General features: G+C 40.5%; 1 protein-coding gene across 15 annotated transcripts in view; it reads right to left on the bottom strand.

Annotated features, from left to right (window-relative positions):
- CCDC7 (coiled-coil domain containing 7) overlaps positions 1 to 20,469 on the bottom strand; it is a 275,288-nt gene that overhangs the window by 120,112 nt on the left and 134,707 nt on the right. For 14 of the 15 annotated variants that reach the window (XM_070800783.1, XM_070800790.1, XM_070800784.1 and 11 more), the window contains 3 exons: positions 17,784 to 17,888; positions 11,876 to 11,986; positions 2,095 to 2,208 (listed from right to left, as the gene is read on the bottom strand). In XM_070800783.1, the coding sequence (XP_070656884.1) occupies positions 2,095 to 2,208; positions 11,876 to 11,986; positions 17,784 to 17,888 (330 nt within the window). The remainder of the gene's footprint in view (positions 1 to 2,094; positions 2,209 to 11,875; positions 11,987 to 17,783; positions 17,889 to 20,469) is intronic. The other variant, XM_070800785.1, reaches the window with a different exon arrangement.

Below are 20,469 nucleotides of genomic sequence, written 5' to 3' on the forward strand. Positions count from 1 at the left end.
CCTACCAGACTACCAGTGCCTACAGACTTCTATTCAGAACAACTATTAAGAAGAGAAAAAGGAATGCCTGCCCTGTTTGATGAGTTTAAGTGAACCAAACATGTCTGTGAGATTATTTCTCCATTCAGTAACTAAGTAAACCTACACAATCAGCCTTGCGTGCCTGGACTGGACTACAGGACTACTTACTACAGCTTAATGCTATGGTACAGATCGGGACACTGGCCTTAACTGACACTGCGACTGCCACAGAGGCCCTTGCTCAAGCTAAGGGAAACAGGTATGAAGGAATTCATATTGTAAATGCCCATTTGGGCATCCCTGTCCACACAGATGATCAGGATCTGTCTGCCTTTTCTGTAATACATTTCAATACTCCTTTAATGTCCTTCCACAAGGCCATGAGCTGCAAGTCTCATTCTCAGATGGAGCACTAGCCTTTCACCTATAATAAAGAATGTCTCCTACTTGGTCCAGGCAAGGGTACTACCCAACCAGGATTGGATGCCATGTTGATCCACATGTAGCAACATGTCTAGGACATTACTATGGACAAGGCAAAAGGACCCATGACTCAGGCAATTCCTGGGAATAAACTGGGAAGCGACAGTGGGTATCTCTTCAGAGGCAATAATTGCTAAGTTTTAGTCATGCTCAGGCTCTCAGCCCCAACAATACAAAAGATGCCCAGCGACTGGTGCGACTGTTCAGACACTGGTACTCACACATCCCCCTACACGGCCATCCTGATGACAGCACCCAGCAATCAGATTACCAAAAAGACCTGTAATTATAGGAGGCCCTGGAGGTCCTCCAACTGGCTACACAGGAAACCCTCTTACTTGCCCTCCTGAATCCACTGACTTTTTAAGTTATAGGTCTCATCAACCTCTCTGATGCCTACTGGAGCCTGTGGCAAAATAACACAGCCACACATCAGAGGTGCCCACCTGGCTTTTGGACCCTAATCTCCTATTGCTGACTAAAAGTGTAGAATCCATTGGAAAAACTACTAAGTAGTTACCGGGCCTTGGTGGACACTGAGTGCAAAGTCTCTCTACAATGGAGTCTTATACCAATAAAGAAAGAAAGTCAAAGTGAAGTTGCTCAGTCACGTCCAACTCTTTGCGACCCCATGGACTGCAGCCTACCAGGTTCCTCAGTCCAAGGGATTTTCCAGGCAAGAATACTGGAGTGGGTTGCCATTTCCTTCTCCAGGAGATCTTCCTGACCCAGGGATTGAACCCGGGTCTCCTGAATTGTAGGCAGACACCTTACTGAATACCAACCAAATGTTGAATGGTTCCTGTTCTCTAACTGTTTTATATTATTCACGTGCATGCATGTTAAGTCGCTTCAGTCATGTCCGACTCTTTGCGAACCCATGGAGTGTAGCCCACCAGGCTCCTCTGTCCACGGGATTTCCCAGGCCAGAATACTGGAGTGGGTTTCCATTTCTTACTCTAAGGGATCTTCCCGATCCAGGGATTGAACCCAGGTGTCTCCTGCATTGGCAGGTGGATTCTTTCCCACTAGCGCTACCTGGCTATTATTCACATTTAGATCACTATCCTTGTAGCCCACCTGTAATCAGTCTGCCTGCAATGCAGGAGACCTGGGTTCAATCCCTGGATTGGGAAGATTCCCTGGAGAAGGGAAAGGCTACCCACTCCAGTATTCTGGCCTGGAGAATTCTTTGAACTGTATAGTCCCTGGGGTTGCAAAGAGTTGGACATGACTGAACAACTTTCACATTCACATTTAGATCAAAGTGACACTATGAATTTTATGCTCAAACCAGGTGGCACAGTGGTAAAGAATCTGCCTGCCAGTGCAGGAGGCATAAGAGATTTGGGCTTAATCCTTGGGCTGGAAAGATCCCCTGGAGTAGGAAATGGCTACCCACTCCAGTATTCCTGCCTGGAGAATTCCATGGGCAGAGGAGCCTGGCAGTTGGGCTATAGTCCGTGGGGACTGAGCACACACATAAACACAAGCAAGCATATGCTCAAACACACATTCTTGAACTAAACAGAAAAATCTAATGAGATTAATTTTTTTTAATTTAAAGGAATCTATAACTGTTGTACTTACTACTGTGCTTTCCTCCTCTGGGAGTTATCTGTTTCTGTACTTGCACTGGGAGTTTTGACACTGAATCTTGATGCTGAAGCACAGGAGTATGGTCAGGCACATCATTATCAGAAGCTACACAAAAGAGATTCCTTAAGTTCCTTCATAGATACACAGATCATATTTGTGAGTGCAAAATATTCAAAAGTGTATACATTTTAAAGCAAAGAAGATTAAAGAAACCATAATTAAACACAATGGTATATATAATGCATGGTACATAATGTGTAGAAACAGCTGTACCTATGCTATAATCTGAGTGAAACCCATCACTAGATATTGACATGGAGGGATTTCTGGATATAATGCTAACTTAGGAAAAAAACTGAAAAGGGGAAAGCTAGTATGGAAACTTTGGGTAAAGAATAAGAAGAAATGAGAAAAAACAAGGAGAGAGAGGGAAAAAAATAGAGAAAACACAGGAAAGCAATCACCAAATAATGTACATAGATATCTACAAAAGGAGAGGAAGACTGAGGAAAGAATGATAAACCTCTAAAAGCACTGTTTTATGTACTACTTAACTCTTGAAGAAGACTCAACTCTATGTATTTCTAAATATAATTAAACCAATAGGGACAAGAATATGGAATGGAAAGAGAAAGCAAACGTAATAAAACAAAACTGCTGAAGGAAAAATAAAAGGAATAACACATGGTTACAGTAATTAATATAAACCCTCACAGCTAGACATGGGAGTGGGGTGGGTAGGGGAAAGTTGACCATAGTCAAGTCATGAAATCAATTTCAAACTTGGCTGTTGTCCTAATGGTATGTGCAAAGTTATTCCAAAACCATGTATGAAGCATTACAGGATGGAGCAAATGAGTAATCATGCTGATGCTCTTTAGAACTCTAGCTACCTGAGCCCTGGGATCCATAAAATGGAAGGAGCCTTTTGTTTGGGATTCCTTCAGCTGGGAGACCACCCCTCACGTCAGTCTGCACTGATGTGTCAGCTTCTTGGCAGGGGCTCTTCCATGGTGTGAAAGGGAACACAATGGAGCTGGTGATCTCCCCTGTCTGATCTACAGCCTACACTCTGAGGGTAAGTGAATAATGATTCACTGTAACCTTGAGTTTGGTTGTTATCTTAATAGACCTACTCAGAAACTGGCATTTCTTTTCTCTCATTACCAAGTTAGCACAAGGAGAAGTGTGGTCAATGAAGCCCAGTGCTTTTGTGGAGGGAACATGGTGGCAAGTACCAATAAGCACGCACAGCATCGTGGGGAGGGAGCTACCACCAGATTACTTGCAAGATACAGAAAGGGGACTTTGCCAATGAGGCAAATGAACTTCATAAACTAGGGGATACCATGTGGCTCTCAAGAGTACCTACTGCACTGTTTGCAAAAGGTCTGATTAAACTGGAGTTGATTTCAGTTCAGTTCAGTTGCTCAGTCATGTCGGACTCTTTGCGACCTCATGGGCTGCAGCACGCCAGGCCTCCCTGTCCATCACCAACTCCTGGAGTTTACTCAAACTCATGTCCTTTGAGTCAGTGATGCCATCCAACCATCTCATCCTCTGTCATCCCCTTCTCCTCCCGCCTTCAATCTTTCCCAGCATCAGGGTCATTTCAAATGAGTCAGCTCTTCACATCAGGTGGCCAAAGTACTGGAGTTTCAGCTTCAACATCAGTTCTTCCAATGAATATTCAGGACTAATTTCCTTTAGGATGGTCTGGTTGGATCTCCTTGCAGTCCAAGAGACTCTCAAGAGTCTTCTCCAACACCACAGTTCAAAAGCATCAATTCTTCAGTGCTCAGCTTTATTTTTTTTTAATTTTACTTTATTTTTAAACTTTACAATATTGTATTGGTTTTGCCAAACATTGAAATGAATCCGCCACAGGTATACATGTGTTCCCCATCCTGAACCCTCATCCCTCCTCCCTCCCCATACCATCCCTCTGGGTCTTCCCAGTGCACCAGCCCCAAGCATCCAGTATCGTGCATCGAATCTGGAATACATGACTACTGGAAAAGCCACAGACTTGACTAGAAGGACCTTTGTTGGCAAAGTAATGTCTTTGCTTTTGAGTATGCTAAGTTGGTCTTAACTTTCCTTCCAAGGAGTAAGCGTCTTTTAATTTCATGGCTACAGTCATCATCTACAGTGATTTTGGAGCCCCCCAAAATAAAGTCTGACACTGTTTCCACTGTTTCCCCATTTATTTGCCATGAAGTGATGGGATTGGATGTCATGATCTTCGTTTTCTGAATGTTGAGCTTTAAGCCAACTTTTTCCCTCTCCTCTTTCACTTTCATCAAGAGGCTTTTTAGTTCCTCTTCACGTTCTGCCATAAGGGTGGTGTCATGTGCATATCTGAGGTTATTGATATTTCTCCCGGCAATCTTGATTCCAGCTTGTGCTTCATCCAGCCCAGTGTTTGTCATGATGTACTCTGCATATAAATTAAATAAGCAGGGTGACAATATACAGCCTTGACGTACTCCTTTTCCTATTTGGAACCAGTCTGTTGTTCCATATCCAATTGCTTCCTGACCTGCATATAAATTTCTAAAGAGTTGATTTAGTACCATAATACTATGTTGTCAGTCACTCAGTCCCGTCTGATTCTTTGTGACCCCACAGAGTATTGTCCGTGGAATTTTCCAGACCAAAATACTGGAGTGGGTAAGCCGTTCCCTTCTCCAGGGGATCTTCCCAGCCCAGGGATCAAACCCAGGTCTCCCACATCGCAAGCAGATTCTTTACCAGCTGAGCCACCAAGGAAGCTCAAGAATATTGGAGTGGTTAGCCTATCCCTCCTCCAGTGGATCTTCCCAACCCAAGGATCGAACCGGGGTCTCCGGCATTGTAGGTGGATTCTTTACCAGCTGAGCTAGTTTTAGGTACACAGCATAGTGATTCACTATTCTTTCAGAGTATAATCCATTATAGGTTATTACAAGATAATGGGTATAATTCTTTGTGCTCTATAGTATATCCTTGCTGCGTATCTATTTTATATAGTAGTTTGTATTGGTTCATACCACCACAATTGTCCTTCTCATCTTTCATCCCCCTTTTGATAACCCCAAGTTAGTGCTCTATATCTGTGAGTTTTGTTTCTACTTTGTAAACACATTCATTTTTATTATTTTTGAGATTACAGATATAAGTGATATCATACAGTATATGTCCTTCTCTCTCTAATTTGTCTCACTATAAACTACTTTCTGGAATCCATTCATGTAACTGCAAATGTCAGAGCTGCACTCCTTTTCATGGCTGAGTAACATTCCATTGTATACCTCATCTTAATCCCGTCATCTGTGCCTAATTCCTTGCATAAGCTTTTCAGTTCTGAAGGAGAACAACTGTCTTTGTCCTTAGCCTTTGATTCACCTAACAAGATGCTGAATGACTCAGATGAGAGACTCAATACACTGGCTCTGAAAAACTAGAGAAGGAATTTTATAGTTACTGATGGGTCCAGAAACTTTGGAGGCCCTGCATGCTAAATTGTACCGCTGAATTGCACTGACCACTCTAGCATGCCCTGGAACCAACAGATAGCCTATGAGGCAGTGAGTTGTTGAGATTCACACTTTAATGAAAAAAGAAAGCAGAGTCCTAAGGATTGTTTTCCCTAGCTACTCAGAGAGACTCTGCTGACTAAGGTAGTTTGCCTCTGTGAAAAAGAAGTCATTTTGTTAAACTAGGTGAGGGAGAGGGTACACTGTAGGGCCTGTCACTGTAGAACCCACTGTATGATGTGCCAGTCCATTCTTGCCCAATGAGGTAGAAGCAAAGGGGGATCAGAGACATGAACACCTGAGACCTTTTCCCCTCCTCGGCTGAGTGCACATCTGGCTCCAACAGAAGAGCCCTTACATTGGAATTTTCGTTGCCTTGAAAAACACACTTGGATCATCACTTACAGAGGTTCTTAAAGGCTCTATGAGCCACACTGCTGATCTCTAAAGTCATGGGTGGAGAAAGGACAGTAAAAATATTTCTGATCCGACTCAGATTTCTATTTTGTTTCCGTCAGGTCAACTTTACCAGTTTTTAAGCTCAATTAAACCTGCTTATAAGATGATGTCTATTACTTCACAGCACAATGCAGATCCTGACTGACAAATTTTAAGACATAGGAAAAGAAGCTACCAACAAAACAGTACTAATTGACCACTGAATAGACCTAAAAATCCTAATGGGCACCTACCCCTAGACGATCTGGTTAAAGATTTTCCCAAAGAAATCTCTAGGTCTAGTTCCTAACCAGTGGGGCCTTAAAGAGAACATTAATAGGCATTTTACCGAAGAGCTCCTAGCCAAGTAGTGGGCCATGGGTCTCAGCACACACTAAAGTCAAATTGTGATGACACCTGTAACTAATATTGATACAAATGCTCCTCCCTCTGCTCCAAGTGACACTGATGTGAGTCAGAGAAGCCTCCATTACTTTTATTCAAACCTCCCAGCTTTAAACCATAAGCAACATTAGGGGTTAGGTTAATATTCCAACATCATCAGTGGTTATCTGAGCATGTGTGCCAAAGTCAGAACTCAAAGTAGGGAGCAGGGATACTGTATTTCTAGAGTCATTTGGTGACTGGGGCAGAGGTGACCATGATCTCCATGACCTTCCATGGCACAAGGGCCCTGTCATGGGTAGAGGCATCCATTGGGCTTCTGTTCCCATAATTACCTGAAGCTGGCTGAAAGGCACAAAAATTCCAGAGAGCCAATTATTCACCTGCTATTGTCCTTGTGGAATTGGTGATAGATAAGGAGGCCTGGTGTGCTGTGACTCACAGGGTTGCAAAGAGTCGGACACTACTGAGCGACTGAACTGAACTGAACTGATTGTCCTTGCGGCATTGATCTGCTGGTCATCACCAAGTAATCTTTAGAATTTTCAACACCCCAAGACATATATTAATCAAATTAACAAAGATCAAACACAAAGAACAAATATTAAAAGCAGCAAGGGAAAAACAACAAATAACACACAAGGGAATTCCCATAAGGATAACAGCTGATCTTTCAATAGAAACTCTTCAAACCAGGAGGGAATGGCAAGACATACTTAAAATGATGAAAGAAAATAACCTACAGCCCAGATTATTGTGCCCAGCAAGGATTTCATTCAAGTATGAAGGAGAAATCAAAAGCTTTTCAGACAAGCAAAAGCTGAGAGAATTCAGCACCACCAAACCAGCTGTCCAACAAATACTAAAGGATATTCTCTAGACAGGAAACACAAAAACGGTGTATAAATTCGAACCCAAAACAATAAAGTAAATGGCAATGGGATCATACTTATCAGTAATTACCTTAAACGTAAATGGGTTGAATGCCCCAACCAAAAGACAAAGACTGGCTGAATGGATACAAAAACAAGACCCCTACATACGTTGTCTACAGGAGACCCACCTCAAAACAGGGGACACATACAGATTGAAAGTGAAGGGCTGGAAAAAGATTTTCCATGCAAATAGGGACCAAAGAAAGCAGGAGTAGCAATACTCACATCAGATAAAATAGACTTTAAAACAAAGGCTGTGAAAAGAGACAAAGAAGGTCACTAACATAATGATCAAAGGATCAATCCAAGAAGAAGATATAACAATTATAAATATATATGCACCCAACACAGGAGCACCGAAGTATGTAAGACAAATGCTAACAAGTATGAAAGGAGAAATTAACAATAACACAATAATAGTGGGAGACTTTAATACCCCACTCACACCTATGGATAGATCAACTAAACAGAAAATTAACAAGGAAACACAAACTTTAAATGATACAATAGACCAGTTAGACCTAATTGATATCTATAGGGCATTTCATCCCAAAACAATGAATTTCACCTTTTTCTCAAGCGCACATGGAACCTTCTCCAGGATAGATCACATCCTGGGCCATAAAGCTAGCCTTGGTAAATTCAAAAAAATAGAAATCATTCCAAGCATCTTTTCTGACCACAATGCAGTAAGATTAGATCTCAATTACAGGAGAAAAACTATTAAAAATTCCAACATATGGAGGCTGAACAACATGCTGCTGAATAACCAACAAATCACAGAAGAAATCAAAAAAGAAATCAAAATTTACATAGAAACTAATGAAAATGAAAACACAACAACCCAAAACCTGTGGGACACTTTAAAAGCAGTCCTAAGGGGAAAGTTCATAGCAATACAGGCACACCTCAAGAAACAAGAAAAAAGTCAAATAAATAACCTAACTCTACACCTAAAGCAACTAGAAAAGGAAGAAATGAAGAACTCCAGGGTTAGTAGAAGGAAAGAAATCTTAAAAATTAGAGCAGAAATAGATGCAAAAGAAACAAAAGAGACCATAGCAAAAATCAACAAAGCCAAAAGCTGGTTCTTTGAAAGGATAAATAAAATTGACAAACCATTAGCCAGACTCATCAAGAAACAAAGGGAGAAAAATCAAATCAATAAAATTAGAAACAAAAATGGAGAGATCACAACAGACAACACAGAAATACAAAGGATCATAAGAGACTACTATCAACAATTATATGACAATAAAATGGACAACGAGGAAGAAATGGACAAATTCTTAGAAAAGTACAACTTTCCAAAACTCGACCAAAAGAAATAGAAAATCTTAACAGACCCATCACAAGCACAGAAATTGAAACTGTAATCAAAAATCTTCCAGCAAACAAAAGCCCAGGTCCAGACGGCTTCACAGCTGAATTCTACCAAAAAATTTAGAGAAGAGCTAACACCTATCCTGCTCAAACTGTTCCAGAAAATTGCAGAGGAAGGTAAACTTCCAAACTCATTCTATGAGACCACCATCACCCTAATACCAAAACCTGACAAAGATCCCACAAAAAAAGAAAACTACAGGCCAATATCACTGATGAACATAGATGCAAAAATCCTTAACAAAATTCTAGCAATCAGAATCCAACAACACATTAAAAAGATCATACACCATAACCAAGTGGGCTTTATCCCAGGGATGCAAGGATTCTTCAATATCCGCAAATCAATCAATGTAATACACCACATTAACAAATTGAAAAACAAAAACCATATGATTATCTCAATAGATGCAGAGAAAGCCTTTGACAAAATTCAACATCCATTTATGATAAAAACTCTCCAGAAAGCAGGAATAGAAGGAACATACCTCAATATAATAAAAGCTATATATGACAAACCCACAGCAAACATTATCCTCAATGGTGAAAAATTGAAAGCATTTCCTCTAAAGTCAGGAACAAGACAAGGGTGCCCACTTTCACCATTACTATTCAACATAGTTTTGGAAGTTTTGGCCACAGCAATCAGAGCAGAAAAAGAAATAAAAGGAATCCAAATTGGAAAAGAAGAAGTAAAACTCTCACTACTTGCAGATGACATGATCCTCTACATAGAAAACCCTCAAGACTCCACCAGAAAATTACTAGAGCTAATCAATGACTATAGTAAAGTTGCAGGATATAAAATCAACACACAGAAATCCCTTGCATTCCTATACACTAATAATGAGAAAACTGAAAGAGAAATTAAGGAAACAATTCCATTCACCATTGCAACGGAAAGAATAAAATACTTAGGAATATATCTACCTAAAGAAACTAAAGACCTATATATAGAAAACTATAAAACACTGGTGAAAGAAATCAAAGAGGACACTAATAGATGGAGAAATATACCATGTTCATGGATTGGAAGAATCAATATAGTGAAAATGAGTATACTACCCAAAGCAATTTATAGATTCAATGCAATCCCTATCAAGCTACCAACAGTATTCTTCACAGAGCTAGAACAAATAATTTCACAATTTGTATGGAAATACAAAAAAACTCAAATAGCCAAAGCGATCTTGAGAAAGAAGAATGGAACTGGAGGAATCAACCTACCTGACTTCAGGCTCTACTACAAAGCCACAGTTATCAAGACAGTATGGTACTGGCACAAAGACAGAAATATAGATCAATGGAACAAAATAGAAAGCCCAGAGATAAATCCACGCACATATGGACATCTTATCTTTGACAAAGGAGGCAAGAATATACAATGGATTAAAGACAATCTCTTTAACAAGTGGTGCTGGGAAATCTGGTCAACCACTTGTAAAAGAATGAAACTAGAACACTTTCTAACACCATACACAAAAATAAACTCAAAATGGATTAAAGATCTCAATGTAAGACCAGAAACTATAAAACTCCTAGAGGAGAACATAGGCAAAACACTCTCTGACATACATCACAGCAGGATCCTCTATGACCCACCTCCCAGAATATTGGAAATAAAAGCAAAAATAAACAAATGGGACCTAATTAACCTTAAAAGCTTCTGCACATCAAAGGAAACTATTAGCAAGGTGAAAAGACAGCCTTCAGAATGGGAGAAAATAATAGCAAATGAAGCAACTGACAAACAACTAATCTCAAAAATATACAAGCAACTCCTACAGCTCAACTCCAGAAAAATAAATGACCCAATCAAAAAATGGGTCAAAGAACTAAATAGACATTTCTCCAAAGAAGACATACAGATGGCTAACAAACACATGAAAAGATGCTCAACATCACTCATTATCAGAGAAATGCAAATCAAAACCACTATGAGGTACCACTTCACACCAGTCAGAATGGCTGCGATCCAAAAGTCTACAAATAATAAATGCTGGAGAGGGTGTGGAGAAAAGGGAACCCTCTTACACTGCTGGTGGGAATGCAAACTAGTACAGCCACTATGGAGAAGAGTGTGGAGATTCCTTAAAAAACTGGAAATAGAACTGCCTTATGATCCAGCAACCCCACTGCTGGGCATACACACTGAGGAAACCAGAAGGGAAAGAGACACGTGTACCCCAATGTTCATCGCAGCACTGTTTATAATAGCCAGGACATGGAAGCAACCTAGATGTCCATCAGCAGATGAATGGATAAGAAAGCTGTGGTACATATACACAATGGAGTATTATTCAGCCATTAAAAAGAATACATTTGAATCAGTTCTAATGAGGTGGATGAAACTGGAGCCTATTATACAGAGTGAAGTAAGCCAGAAGGAAAAACACCAATACAGTATACTAACGCATATATATTGAATTTAGAAAGATGCTAACAATAACCCTGTGTACGAGACAGCAAAAGAGACACTGATGTATAGAACAGTCTTATGGACTCTGTGGGAGAGGGAGAGGGTGGGAAGATTTGGGAGAATGGCATTGAAACATGTAAAATATCATGTATGAAACGAGATGCCAGGTTCAATGCACGATACTGGATGCTTGGGGCTAGTGCACTGCGACGACCCAGAGGGATGGTATGGAGAGGGAGGAGGGAGAAAGATTCAGGATGGGGAACACATGTATACCTGTGGCAGATTCATTTTGATATTCGGCAAAACTAATACAATTATGTAAAGTTTAAAAAAAAAAAAGAATAGAATTTTCAACCCAAGGTATCAATATTTCTGCTTTTTTCTCTAAGTAGCTTATGGTATTCACTGTTTAGTCAAAGTGTATTATTTCTATAAAATATACCTCAAACATATATAATCATGAAACCAAATAAAAACATCTTCTAATGAGCTTAATTTATAATAATTAAAACTTTTCTGTAGTTTTCATTGTTCTTCAGTTCCTAAGTCGTGTCCAACTCTTAGCAACCCCATGGACTGCAGCACACCAGGGTCCTCTGTTCTCCAATATTACCCAGAGTTTGTTTAAACTCCTGCCCATTGAGTCGGTGATGCTATCTAACTATACTTACTAGTAAGTGTTTCCCCTTTGTGAAAACTTGGTTTCTTCACGTGAATCTCTGATTTTGACCTGGAGTCTTGATGCTCCAACATAGGATTTCCATCTAGTACTTCATCCTGAGCTGTACAGAGAGAAGAATTAAGCCCACTAAATTAAAAAAAAAAAAAGAGAGATCTATTGAGAAATCCCTAGATTTCAAATTTATAACAGCAGCTGCTGTTATAAGAGTGAACAGCAGCTGCTGCTGCTACTGCTGCTAAGTCACTTCAGTTGTGTCCGACTCTGTGCGACCCCATAGACGGCAGCGCACCAGGCTACTCCGTCCCTGCGATTCTCCAGGCAAGAGCAATGGAGTGGGTTGTCATGAAGGTACAAGAACATCACTATAATGTGAGATCTTATGTGAAAACTAGGAAGAGTCTTAATGAACGTAAGGAAGGTATTTTACCACATCATTAATATTTCTAGACTTCAAATATGTTTTATAGTAGACTCTCATCTTCGGATATTTCTTATTGTTTTTGCCTAATATATATTGATAGATCAAACAAAGAAAATACATATGTGTAAGGTAATGCATAGCAGCATATTTATAATTACAAAAAACTCAAAATCACTTAAACATGCCAGCATAGGAGACTGGTAGCTAAAGTAACAAATGTAAACTATGAAAATACAGACTATGGGCTATAAAGTGGCACACAGTTGTACAAATACCTGGACAAACAGGTATAAAAGGAATGAAGATCCCAACAAACTGACTTGGAAGCATTTCTAGGAATTAACTTTTAATGGACCAAAAAAAAAACCTTAAAGAGAGAATACCTAGTGTGCCATCTTTTAAGAAAAAAATGAAAGGGAATTTTAAAAAATGACAAAAGATGCTAATCTATAAAAAAGGAAATAAAGGAGGGGGCTTCCCTGGTGGCTCAGTGGTAAAGAATCTGCCTGTGGATGTAGGAGATGTGGTTCGATCCCTAATCTGGGAGGATCCCACATGCCTCGGAGCAACCAAGCCCATGTGCTACAACTATTAAGCCTGTGTTCTAGAGCCCATGTGCCGCAACTACTGAAATCTGTGTGCCCTACAGCCTATGCTCCTCAACAAGAGAAGCCACCACAACGAGAAGGCCTCACACTACAACTAGAGGGTAGCCCCCGCTCGTCACAACTAGAGAAGAGCCCCCACAGCAGTGAACACCCAAAACATCCAAAAATAAAATTATAAAAAAAATAAATACAGGAAATATAAACCAAAAACAACATACCCATATGTGTGCTTAGTTGCATCTGATTCTTTGCGACTTCATGGACTGCTAGGCTTTTCTGTCCATGGAATTTTCTAAGCAAGGTTAATGGAGTGGGTTGCCATTTCCTACTACAAAGGATCTTCCTGACCCATGGATGCAATGCATGTCTCCTGAGTTTCCTGTGTTGGGAGGTGGATTCTTTACCACTGTGCCAGTAGCTCATAAAAGTCACTGCAGACATGGCTGGCTAAGCCATACCTAGTGACTACTATTTACTCTCAGCCTATCTATGACACTGATGTATACTCCAAGATGTGGTGAATTTCTGACACTCATGTCTAATGAAAGAGAATTCAGGTTTCTCAGTTTCACTTGACCAGCAACCAGAGGAGACTATACAGACTCCACCATGGAGGAGCTACTCTTCTTAATTTAGGGCGGGACACTGACACCTTGTTGGCTGTGTCTCAACAGAACCCCTGGTTCTGAGTTCCCTGACAGGGGCCACTGTGTCCAAGGAGGACAAGGGAGGGGATGCGGAAAAAAGACACAAACACCTGAGACAATTTCCTTATTCCTCTGGCTGACATTTATTTTCTGAAAACTGTCCATGCATGGTGAGCTCCCTGCCACTCGAAACGCTGTCTAGTTACCCAGCAATGGAGGCTCAAGGAAGGGATGGATGGACTCTCTACCACTCATCTTGTGCCATAAAGTGAACCATGGAGGCCAACACAGCCCTGTGAGACTCAAAACATTGATGAAATTTATTACTGATGACCAGGTAGTCCCCTGCTACCCACAGTGACCTTAAGATGAATCTGACAACTCTATTTTTACCTAGAACACTTGGCTTTTCAAAATAAATAAGATGAGGGATTAGACTATGTAACATCCTTTTGTCCCCAGCAGCATCTGATGATATAAGCCAACTCAGACTTCAAAGTGGCAAAGAGGGGAGCCCATCTATTGGGCCATTTGGCTTCTACTTTACCAATAACTATTATCTCCACAACTCTGATACCATGATGAGAGGATGCCATGATGAAAAGTAATGCTTTTTGACCCTTAATTAAACCTGACCATTCTGCAGGTGCCTTTGGGCATTATAAACCTCTATTTCATAGCCCCCACAACTGAATACATAATTAGTGCAGATATATTTTCTGTGTGAACTCCAATTCACATCAGCCCCAAGCCGTGATGAGCACTGCTGTACTCAGAATCATTTCAGTGGGGCACATGGAAGACTGTAAACCTACCAGACTACCAGTGCCTACAGACTTGTCTCCAGAAACAACTACTAATAAGAGAAAAAGTAATGCCTGCCCTGTTTGAGTGAACCAAACATCTCTGTGAGATTCCTTCTCCATTCAACAGCTAAGACAATCTGTGCATATGGCCTTACCTGCCTACAGACTTAACTATAGGCAGCTTAATGCTGTGGTACAGATCAGGACACTGGCCTGATGTAATGACACTGTAACTTCCCTAGAGGCTCTTGACCCAGCTGAAGGAAATAGGTATGAAGCAATTCATATTACAAATGCCCTTTACAGCATCCCTGTCTACAAGATCATCAGGTTCACTTTGGCTTTTCTGTAACAGGTTTTACTACACCTTTAATGTTATTGTCTGAAATGCAGTACTTAGGTACAATCTCAAAAACGACAGAATGATCTTGATTTATTTCCAAGGCAAACCATTCAACATCACAGTAAACCAAGACTATGTCCCCAAACCCTAATGCTGAAATGCTGAACAGTTCTATGAAAACCTACAAGACCTTTTAAGCTAACACCAAAAAAAAAAAAAAAAAAAATGTCCTTTTCATCATAGGGAATTGGAATGAAAAAGAAGGAAGTCAAGAGAAATCTGGAGTAACAGCCAAGTTTGACCTTGGAGTACAAAATGAAGCAGGGCAAAGGCTATCAGAGTTCTGCTAAGAGAACCCACTGGTCATAGTAAACACCCTCTTCCAACAACACAGGAGACGATTCTACATATGGATTTCTCTAGATGGTCAATACCAAAATCAGACTGATTATATTCTCTGCAGCCAAAGATGGAGAGGCTCTATACAGTCAGCAAAAACAAGACCCGGAGCTGACTAACTGTGGCTCAGATCATGAAGTCCTTATTGCAAAATTCAGACTTAAATTGAAGAAAGTAGGGAAAACCACTAGGCCATTCAGATATGATCTAAATCAAATCCCTTATGATTATACAGTGGAAGTGAATAATAGATGTAAGGGATTAGATCTGATAGAAAGACTGCCTGAAGAACTATGGACGGAGATTCGTAACATTGTACAGGAGGCGGTGACCAAAATTATCCAAAAAGAAAAAGAAATCAAGAAGGCAAAATGGTTGTCTGAGGAGGAATTATAAAGAGCTGAGAAAAAAAGAGATATAAAAGGCAAAGGAGAAAGGGAAAGATATAATCAAAAGAATGCAGAGTTCCAGAGAATAGCAAGGAGAGATAAGAAAAACTTCTTAAACAAACAATGCAAAGAAATAGAGGAAAACGATAGAATAGGAAAGACTAGAGATCTCCTCAAGAAAATTGGAGATATCAAGGGAACATCTCATGCAAACATGGGCACAATAAAGGACAGAAATGGCAAGGACCTAACAGAAGCAGAAGAGATTAAGAAGAGGTGGCAAGAATACACAGAAATGTATAAAAAAGTCTCAATGACCCAAATAAGCACAATTGTTAGTCACTTACCTAGAGTCAGACATCCTGAAATGTGAAGTCAAGTGGGCTTTAGGAAGCATTACGGCTAGTGGAGTGATGAAATTATGGGACCATCTAGTCAAAGCTATGGTTTTCCCACTAGTCATGGATGGATGTGAGAATTTGGACCATAATGAAGGCTGAACTACAAAGAAATGATGCTTTTGAAATATGGTGCTGGAGAAGACTCTCAAGAGTCCCTTGGACAACAAGGAGATCAAACCAGTCAATCCTAAAGGAAATCAACCCTGAATATCATTGCAAGGACTGATGCTTAAGCTGAAGTTCCACTACTCTGGCTACCTGATGTGAAGAGCTGACTCATTGGAAAACACCCTGATGCTGGGGAAGATTGTGGCAGGAGAAGAAGGGGATATCTAAAAATGTGTTTTATGTGTTGGTTGGATGACATTACTGACTCAATGGTCATGCTGCTGCTGCTAAGTTGCGTCAGTCGTGTCCAACTTTCTGCGACCCCATAGACGGCAGCCCACTAGGCTCCCCTGTCCCTGGGATTCTCCAAGCAAGAATGCTGGAGTGGGTTGCCGTTTCCTTCTCCAATGCATGAAAGTGAAAGTGAAGTTGCTCAGCTGTGTCTGACTCTTCGCGACCCCATGGACTGTACCCTACCAGGCTCCTCCATCCATGGGATTTTCCAGGCAAGAGTACTGGAGTGGGGTGCCATTGTCTTCTCCACAATGGACATGAGTTTCAGCAAACTCTGGGGGATAGTGAAGGACAGGGAAGCCTGGCATGCTGCAGTTCATGGGGTTGCCAAGAGTCAGACACAACTAAGAGACTGAACAAATGTCCTTCCAGAAGGTTGAGCAGGAAAGTCCAACTCCCAGATGGAGCACCAACCTCCACATATAATCAATGTCTCCTACATGGTACAGGCAAGGGTACTACCCAACCAGAACTGGATGCCATTTTGACCCACATGTGGCACTATGTCTAGGACATTATCATGGACAAGGGATAAGGACCTATGACTCATGGGAAATTCCTGGGAATAAACTGGGAAAGGAGAGTAGTTCTCTCTCAGGAGGCAATAACTGCCAAGTTTTAGTCATGCTCAGACTCTCAGTCCCAACAATACAAAGGATGCCCAATGACTGGTGGGATTCACATATGGTAGCAGATACTGGTACTCACACATCCCCCTACAGGGTCACCTTAATGACAGCACCCAGAGACCAGGTTACCAAAAAGACCTGCATGCTGAGTGGGGCCTGACAACAGAATGCCCTGGAGGCCCTGCAAATGCCTACACAGGCAACACTTTTCCTTTCATCAAATCCACAGCCTTTTAAGTTACAGGTCTCAGTAACCTTTCTGATGCCTATTAGAGTCTGTGGCAAAAGAACATGGCCACACATCAGAGGTGCCCACCTGGCTCTCAGATCCCTAATCTTGTATTTGCTGGCTGAAAGCAGACACCCTTTCAGAGACTGCATACAAGTTTTGGGCCTTGGTGAACACTGAATGCAGAAGTCTCTCCATGAAATAGTCTATTCAGAAGAAATTCCAACCAAATGCTAAATGGTTCTTCCTCTGTAGTTGTTTTATACTATTCAGAGTTAGATCAAAGTGTAAAATTACTATAAATTAAACGTTCAAACATATATTCCTGAACTAAAGAAAAATATGATGAGACTTTTTTTTTTTTTAATTTAAAGGCATCTATAATTTTATGGGCTTCCCAGGTGGCTCAGCAGTAAAGAATCCGCTTGCCAATGCAGGAGACACAAATTCAATCACTGGGTTGGGAAGATCCCCTGGAGAAGTAAATGGCAACCCACTCTAGTATTCTTGCCTAGGAAATCCCATGGACAGAGGAGCCTGGTGGGCTATAATCCATGGGTTCACAAAAAAGCCGGATATGACTCAGGGACTAAAATAGCAATAATAGTAATTGTTACACTTACTGATGTGTTCTCCTCCTTTGGAGGTTTTCTGTTCCTGTATTGGAAGTTTTGGCACTGATTCTTGATGCTGAAGCACAGGAGTTTTGTCTGGAGCATCATCATAAGCTACATAAAAGAAATATACTGAGTTCCTTTATAGAAAAACAGATCTACTAAGAATTCTCTAGATTTCAAATTTGTAACAATATACAGCATATATTCTCATATTTTGACAAAGTTTTTATAAGTAAATTACCATAATGGGTCCCATCCCTTCATGGGAAATAGATGGGGAAACAGTGTCAGACTTTATTTTTTTGTGCTCCAAAATCACTGCAGATTGCAGCCATGAAATTAAAAGATGCTTACTCCTTGGAAGGAAAGTTATGACCAACCTAGATAGCTTATTAAAAAGCAGAGATATTACTTTGCCAACAAAGGTCCGTCTAGTCAAGGCTATGGTTTTTCCAGTAGTCATGTATGGATGTGAGAGTTGGACTGTGAAGAAAGCTGAGCACCAAAGAATTGATGCTTTTGAACTGTGGTGCTAGAGAAGACTCTTGTGAGTTCCTTGGACCGCAAGGAGATCCAACCAGTCCATTCTAAAGGAGACCAGTCCTGGGTTTTCATTGGAAGGACTGATGCTGAGGCTGAAACTCCAATACTTGGGCCTCCTCATGTGAAGAGTTGACTCATTGGAGAAGACCCTGATGCTGGGAGGGATTGGGGCAGGAGGAGAAGGGGACGACAGAGGATGAGATGGCTGGATGGCATCACTGACTCGACGCACATGAGTTTGGGTGAACTCGGGAGTTGGTGATGGACAGGGAGGCCTGGCGTGCTGTGATTCATGGGGTCGCAAAGAGTCGGACATGACTGAGTGACTGAACTGAACTGAACCATAATGTCAGATGTGAAATAAACCTTATGAGAACATTTTTAACTGGTATACCATAAAGAAGCTGTTTCAGTAATATTTCTGGACATTTTATATACATGTGTCTGTGTTTAGATATGCACATACACACACACACACACACACACACACACACACACACATATATATATATATATAAGGTCTCAAGTTTTCCTAGGTTATTTATACTATAGGCCAGTACAGGCTTATTTAACTAAAAATACAAATGAATATGTCCATGGTTCCTCATTACAACAAGTTTGTAAATGTACAATACCCTAAACCATATAAATTCTAAAGATAAAAATTCAGTTAAATAAACTAAGGTATATATTACCCACTGATTTATAATATAAATTATGGTAAACACTGTGGGACAAACAGCTGTACCTAGACCTATAATCTGAATGAAATTAATCTCTATATACTGACTTACAGGGATTTCTATAAGGGATTTCTAGGAATAAAGTTAAGTTAAAAAAAAAACTAAAAAGGGAAAATCTAGCATGTAAACTTTGGGTAAGGAAGAAAAAGAAATGAGAAAAAACAAGGAAAGATAAATAAATAGGTCAAACCCAGGAAAAGTATCATAAATCAATGTACTTGGTTGGGTACAAGATGAGAAGGAAGATTGAAAAAAGAAGGATAAGCCTGTAAAAATATCTCTTTGTACAATTTTTTAACTTTTGGAAGTAGATTCATGCCCTATATATTTCAAAGTATAATTAAGCCATAAGGGTAAGAAGATGGAGTAGAAAGAAAAAGTAAATGATATGAATCTGCTGAAAGCAAAATAAAAGCAGTAATTCATTGGTATGGTATTTAATACAAACCCTCACAGTTGGATATGGAAGTGGGGTGGGTAGGGGAAAGTCAATGACAGTCAAGTCATGAGATCATTTTCAAACTTGGCTGTTGTCCTAACAGTATGTGCAAAGTATTCTGAAACCATGTGTGAAGCATTACAGGATGGAGCAAATGAGTAATCATGCTGATGCTCTTTAGAACCCTAGCTACTGGGGCCCTGGGATCCATAAAATGGAAGGAGCCTTTTGTTTGGGGTTCCTTCAGCTGGGAGGCCACCCCTCACCTCAGTCTGCACTGATGTGGTCTGCCCCTTGGCAGGGGCTCTTCCATGGTGTGAAAGGGAACACAATGGAGCTGGTGATCTTCCCTGTCTGATCTACAGCCTACACCCTGAGGGTAAGTGAATAATAAATGGTTCATTGTAACCTTGGGTTCAGTTGCTATGCTAATAGGCCTATTCAGAAACTAGCATTTCTTTTCTCTGATTACCAAGTTAGCACAAGGAGCACTGTGGTCAACGAAGCCCAGTGCTTGTGTGGAGGGAACACTTTGGGAAGTACCAACCAGCATGCAGGACATGGTGGTGAGGGAGCTACCAGAGACCCACAAGGCACTCTGCTAGCAGGGAAATGACTCTACTAAAGTTGATGCCACAGGGATGTGGAAAGTGCTACTGTGTTATTTCCAACGTTTTCATCAAATTGAAGTTGACTTAAAATATTGTGTTAGTTTCAGGTGTACAGCATAGTGATTCACTATTTTTGCAGACTATATTACAAGATAATGAATATAATTCCCTGTGCTATATAGTACATTGTTGTTGCTTACCTATTTTATACACAGTAGTTTGTATCTGTTCATCCTAAACCCCTGATGGTGCTTCCCATCCTTCATCTCCCTTCTGATAACCACAAGTTTGTGTTCTATATATGTGAGTCTGTTCCTATTTTGTATACACATTTGTTTTTTAGAATCTAAATATAA

This window comes from Bos indicus, chromosome 13 (assembly GCF_029378745.1).
Source record: "Bos indicus isolate NIAB-ARS_2022 breed Sahiwal x Tharparkar chromosome 13, NIAB-ARS_B.indTharparkar_mat_pri_1.0, whole genome shotgun sequence".
Taxonomy (NCBI): Eukaryota; Metazoa; Chordata; class Mammalia; order Artiodactyla; family Bovidae; genus Bos; species Bos indicus.